The 6827-nt window shown below is 34.1% G+C and overlaps 1 protein-coding gene across 1 annotated transcript in view; it reads right to left on the bottom strand.

The window, feature by feature from the left end:
* Window positions 1-6499, bottom strand: part of LOC136848219 (carboxypeptidase B-like) — a 10324-nt gene extending 3825 nt beyond the window's left edge. Inside the window, exons 1-6 of the mRNA XM_067120553.1 lie at window positions 6340-6499; window positions 5423-5626; window positions 4843-4927; window positions 2384-2547; window positions 1566-1716; window positions 222-357 (exon numbers count right to left, since the gene is read on the bottom strand). Of these exons, the coding sequence (XP_066976654.1) occupies window positions 222-357; window positions 1566-1716; window positions 2384-2547; window positions 4843-4927; window positions 5423-5626; window positions 6340-6413 (814 nt within the window). The 5' untranslated portion in view covers window positions 6414-6499. The remainder of the gene's footprint in view (window positions 1-221; window positions 358-1565; window positions 1717-2383; window positions 2548-4842; window positions 4928-5422; window positions 5627-6339) is intronic.
* Window positions 6500-6827: the final 328 nt, after the last annotated feature.

Genomic DNA, 6827 nt, shown 5'->3' with positions numbered 1-6827 from the left:
TTTATGTAAGGTTAAAGTTTGCCATTATCGTGCTTCTGGCAACGATATAGGATAGGCCACCAACGTGCCGTGGTCAAAGTTTAATGGGCTGCGGCTCATAAGCTTTATACCGAGACCACCGAAAGATAGATCTATCTTCGGTGGCCTTGATTATACGCTGTATAGAAAACTCGATTGCGCCGAACGAACTTCGGCGCATTTTTTACTTGTCTTTTCCTTACCTCTGAATATATCGCTGCAGGGGTCAGTTGACGAGTAAGGTCCATCCCAGTGACCGTCATCTTGATTCCTGTTCAGATCGACCCCGATGCAAAGCGGGTCAGAGGTCGGGGCACGGTTTTTGCGCCAGTACCGGTCCTGACAAAATAAAAGCTGCTTTAGGAATCGGTGATCTACACCATAATATATGACTGTATTGTCGGGTTGCGGTTCTCATGAGTGAATGTTTTTTTTTTTCTTTTATAAGTCTGTATTGCGTTTATGAATGTTGTAGCATTAGACGTTATATTATGCCACATGTGTATGTACTATGTATAAGCGCGCGCGCACACACACGCATATATGTATATGTATATATATACATACATATTTATATATATATGCCATATATATATGTGTATATATATTATATATATGTATATATATTTTGAGTGTGTGTGACCTTTATTACTGAAACGCCAGTCCGATACAATTAATCAATCAGTCAGTCATATGTAGTTTCATTATTGGGAATAAACTGATACGGTCCTGGTTTTTATCAAATACTTCATTATGAATGAATAAAAACCAATTCATTATACCTGCATTTCTGATTCTCATTACAATTTATTTGTTGAAGAGTAGTAGCTTCATTCTGAACTTTCCAAAACAAATGCAAATACTATTACCCCAAAAAGTTGAAAAAATATGGACACATTGATTAAATTATATTTTCATAATCGTTCAGTAACTTCTGCGTTTAGCGTTCGTCATGACGCAAATGGGGTCATAATCAAGTGTAATTAATGAGGCTTTTACCAATAACGCACCTCTATTTAAAAGGGTGATGCGTTGGTGTAATTGTTGACTGTACTCGTATATTATTGGAACTGTTTTTGTTGCTGTATGACTAATATAATCCCCATTATTATTATTATTATTATTATTATTATTATTATTATTATTATTATTATTATATGGTGGTGTTATAAATGATAACAGCTTTCACTGTAATCATTTTCGTTGTCATCACATTCATATAATTTTATTTTTTTTTATGTAATAATAATAATGTTGATAGCGGGATATAATGATATTCTTATCTTATTCTGCTATCATTATTATCACAACCATATAATAGTGATAATAATTAAGTAATTATTATTATTATTATTATTATTATTATTATTATTATTATTATTATTATTATTATTATTATTTCATGGTGCTGATAACAATATTAGAAGTTGTTATTGCCATTATTTTCGTGAATATTATAGCTAACATCAATTTGTTGGTAGTTCTCACAGCTATTATTCTTTGAAATTATCACTTTCACTTTAATTTATTTTTATTGATATACTCACATCAGTCCAGCTGTAGGAATATCCATCTGGGTTATAGACGGGCATCAGATAAATGTCGTACTTATCCAAGAACTCGGTGACCTCTTGGTCCTTGCCATATTCCCTGGTCAAATAATCCAGCCCGTAGACACAGGTAGAGTGAGTGATCCACCTGTTCATTAATAACAAATAACAAGAAAATGTAGAATCTTTTTATATTTCAGTTGCGTATGACAAGGTTCTTGTGTCTTCCAGATTTATTGCTGTTATCATTGTTAATAAATAAAAAAAACATATAGGTTAGGTTCTCCAAATATTGTATTTTTTATTGCATACATTTAGAGAATGTATGGGTAAAGTTAGAAAGCATTAAATTCTACATAAGAGTTTGGTTGTAGGCAGCTTGTGGTATCGCCTCTATTTTAAGATGTTAAAAACGTTAGGCTTTATCTCTGCAGTTTATATTTTCCACTGGATTAAGGGGAAAGACTTTGTGTGATCAATGATTCGTTAAGAATGATGGCTTGTCAGTAAAGGCTTAATGCCTTTGCTATTGCTCCTTTATGAAAAAATCATTCCAGATCCAGCTACATTAAAAATAAAGTAGGGAGTGATTTTATCTGTATCAAAAAATATAGCCTAGGTGTGAAAGTATTTACATGTAATTATATAAATGTTTAGGTAGAGTTATACTGTTAGATGAAAAAGTTCCTATCCTTTCCTATCATTCTTACGAATTGCGATGATAAAAGATGTTATCCCCAGCATCAATGACCTTCGTAGTTTCAACGTCGCTCCGCAATATCAAATTGATTAGTAAGTGCATCAGAATAACTTACTCCCTAGCATGAATGCCGCAGTCAATCCAAGCGATTGGTTTCTCGGCTCCGCCCGGGGCGGAAAGAATGTTCACCCAAAGGTCGCGACCTTCCACCGATTTCCCAATTGACTCGATGCTGACCCAGTCGTAGTTGGTAGCTGTCTCCTTCATGAAGGCTTCGATCTGCCAAGTGTCGAAGGTGTAATTAGTACGTCACTTTTAATGTTGGCAAAGCATTTTGCTAAGTAATTAAGGTCTAAGTAATTTTTTCCAAAATTGTAGTGGGAGGACAGTTTTAGAACTGATTACTGGATGGCCAGAGATGTTTCGAAGAAAAAAAGTGAGGTGAACATTATTTTTAGTGCATTCGATATGCAACGAAGACAGTGTTTTAGTTTATGGTTCTACAGTGTAGGAAAGCAAATTCTAGTAATTATTAAAATTCAGACACATGGGTTTTTTACATATTGGTTCAACAGAAGCCGAAGTAATCTAATGTAATTTTGCGTAAATGAAGATTAAACAGTAGTAACATCACGCAAAAAATATGCGAATTTCGTTTATCAAGGACAAGGGTTCTGGAGAATATTTATAACTAAGCAAATATAAAAGTAATTGTTTGCTACCTGAAAAGGGAAGATTAAAATCCCCCTTAATGGAAATATTCGTCATTCCGACCCTTTTACAAGGTGTGGGCAGGAAAATGGGGGAGTTTGCAAGGAAGAGCGAGAAGGGAAGATTTATTGGATTATAGACAGAGAATAGAATTTTAGCCCCTCTTTTATTTGTATTTAAATGAAAAAGGTCGCCAGCTACGAGCCCGGAGAGGGAGAGTGTGCAGGACAAATGACAGGAATTCAAGGAAGGCGAAGAATGCTTTGTGACAGTGTTTTAAGCTTTCCTTGCATTGTTTACGAATGGCGTTTGGTCTGGAAATAGCAAATGAATGTCATTTGCTAATCTTCGTTCGCTGGACGTAATAAGATTGATATCCACGTAATTGATAATAAAAAGATACTCAAGACTGTGAAGAACAATCCTGTTTTTTAAAGAAGTGGATAAAATAAGACCCTTGTATTAAGTACAAATATTGATGAATTGTTAAAAACACCTTTGGAATCCTTAAGCCTTTGCGATGGGGCTAAAAAGCTTGTAAATCTAATGGATATCAAGTGTATTTTCAACAATTTGTCAAGATTTACACTCAAGCAAAGAGTCTTAGCCTCAAAACAGTAGATTACCAGTGATAAGTTATTAAGAGTCGTACTTAATGAAAGTAGATTGAAGTGCTAAGAAATGAAAATAACAGTGTTGACAATACACTGCTCTGAACATTTCATTATTCAATTCTTGTGTGATACCAGTGGTATCGATCATTTAGCGGACGAGAGCAAAATATTTTGCAATGGTATCTAGCTAAAAGTAATATTTCCCCGTCAACGTCCTACGTAATATTCTTTGCTAACGAATGTTTTGATGAAATAAAAGGAATGGTGACGCACTCCCCATTCACACATCACCAGATAAATAAATGAAAAAATAGATATAAAATTGCAATAACACGTCATTAAGATCAATAATTCCTCGTTAACCTCATGCGCAAACCTATGCGTTATTGATAGTTTAGTTGACATAACAAGAAATATTAACCTTTCCCTCGACCCGTAAATAAAGGGAAATATTGGCAACGGTATGCAATCAAGAGTAATATTTCTTCGTTAACCTCAACGTGCGTAATTTAAAAGTGCAAGCAATCATGGACGACGTAAATCTACGGGAATTTCAAACACGCGCAGTTTGATTGTTCCGGCGTTTGCGATAGGAATATGTTTCGTTTTTATATATATTTTTTTATTTAGTGACTCGCGCAGCAACTTGGTGAGTGAATGGTGGAGAGGTATTGCACAAGGTTTCCATGCAGTGAAATTTGCAATACTGTGGGTAAGAATGCTTTTAGTGATTAAATATTAGGACAGTAATGATAGGGTTTATAACAGTAGTTAGAGAAATACAATGAAAAGTAGTTACAGAAACATATAGAGATTTCAAGAATAATCAGTGGGGAAAAACTCGAATGCCTTCTCTCTCTCTCTCTCTCTCTCTCTCTCTCTCTCTCTCTCTCTCTCTCTCTCTCTCTCTCTCTCTCTCTCTCTCTCTAGGAGAGCGGGCACGAAATATGCATTATCATTCAAGTTACGTAACGATAGTCAGTCAAAAATTAAGAATTTAGTAACTTTCTAACCTTATCTTCTAGTAGCAAATATTTACCTCTCTTCTATTTTAACTAGTTTTTCATTTAAATATAGATAGAAAAAAGGGTTTAAAATTTTTCTGTCTGTCATCCAGTAGAACGTCACTTCTCTCAATTTCATGAAGGTAAATGATTATTTGTTTTGTTTTGATTTCTTGTAAAGAACTGTGTTGTAAAAAGTGGTTCACAAATAGTTAAGTATATAAACATAATACTGGTAGAATTACCGTTTCTAAATCATTGTAGTCATCGATAGCAATACCAGGTAATGATTTCCTTCGCCTCAAATTACTTTGTTCCTCATCTATGGGACTGTAAAGGAAATTAGATGATCAGCTAAAAACATATAATATTAATTTTAAGTAAAAGATTGTGATATGAAAAATATTTTCATGTAGTAAGGTGTGATATGATGATGAATTTTGATAGAATTTGGTTATATATGTTTGTATATATATACCTAAATATTCATTATAAATAAATAATATGTACGTTATTTGATTATCAGCTGACGCCGCAGGAAAAGTTAAAAAAAGATAGACTGTAAAAGTACTCTGGTGCATTATTTATATATATATATATATATATATATATATATATATATATATATATATATATATATATATATATATATATATATATATAAAATGTATGTTTGCAATGTTTATCGCAAATATACCTATTTCAATTTAATATATGGTATATATGATACATATATGTTTGCATGTATGTAAGTATGCACGTGCATGAATATGGCAACAACAGGCTTTTGGACATACGTGCACATTGCACAGAACACTAACGAACCTCTGGAGGTCCTCGATTTGTACCCTGAAATTGAGGTTGAGAGCCGCCAGCGTCTTGCCGAGGCTCCGTCGCATCTGCGGTGTCACCCTGACATCCACCCAAGTCCTCCCCGAAGCCCAGACGTCCAAATCTAAATTCTTGATGATGGCCCTGATGTCTTCCAGCTGAGCTGCAGTAATATCATCCACGCGCCACAACTGATGGCTTTTTAAGAAAAAATAAAAAATAAAAATGAGAGGGAGAGAGAGACGGAAAAGGTTTTTTTTTTCTTTGAGACCAAAACTAAGAAGTGGTTACCAGAAGGAGTGTCTTCGAATTTTGTTTTACATGAAAAATATTTTTGAAGCAGAATTGCGATGAATGTACATGAAGACAGGACTAAGGATTATTAGTTCTAAGACATATAAAACTGTTTTGTTTACAGTTAGAAAATATTCTTGACGCAGAATTACGATGAATATACGTAAAGACAGGGATAAGTATTATTAGTTCTAAAACTTATAAAACAGTCAAAATGTATGAAGACAACAGTGGTAACGAAAATACATAAGGAATAGACATATTGAACCACCTGCCTTTCTGTGGTTTCAATATAAGTAAATGTTTCCTATATACATTTAAACTTATACGTAGTGGAGCGCTTCCATTTCTAGCTTGAACATATCAAAATATTAATTAAAGTTTTGAATATACATAACCTCGCAGATAATTATTTTAGTTATACCTCACATACGTCAGAATATTAAATAGCTTTCCCAATGTATACTAACGTATAAGTTGTTATTTTATCTTACACACATCAGAATATGAAATGAGTGTTCTGAACTAGTGACAAAGGTAAGACGAGAAAAACATGCGGATAAAAAAGTATTTTCGAATTCATCATTTCCACCCGAAGATGTTCCACAGCGACTCACCCTTTATAATCGACAGTGTAGGCACTGCACAGTGCCACAAACACCAGCGACGTGAAGACTCGAACGCCTCTCATGGTTAATTGAGGAGAATCGCTGCTCACCTGGGCAGGTGTTATATAGTACACGACGTACAGAATTACGTATCTTCAGCACTCAAGTGCATTCACCCACGTACCCACCTCACCACTTGAGATTGTAATTAGCTGTCTTGATTCACGCAGTTGCAACAGTTAGTTTTTTCCATGGATTTTTTTTGTTCTGTTTTTTACTTGCTATGAGAACTCGAGGTAAATAATCGGCGATGATAGGTAATCTTGCTATATCCTACATGAAAGGTTACCTTGAAAGTTTCTTGCTTAATTAAGCATGCTATTTGAAGTGGTATTTGCTAAAACGTTGGGATAATCCTATATTTACTAATTAATGTCTATGGTAACAGCACTTTATTTCTTGGCAACATTTTCAAAGAATGAAAAATGTCGATTATA

Source organism: Macrobrachium rosenbergii, chromosome 18 (assembly GCF_040412425.1).
Source record: "Macrobrachium rosenbergii isolate ZJJX-2024 chromosome 18, ASM4041242v1, whole genome shotgun sequence".
NCBI lineage: Eukaryota > Metazoa > Arthropoda > Malacostraca > Decapoda > Palaemonidae > Macrobrachium > Macrobrachium rosenbergii.
Note: the sequence above shows the minus strand (reverse complement) of the source record. Positions and strands in the feature narration are given on the sequence as shown.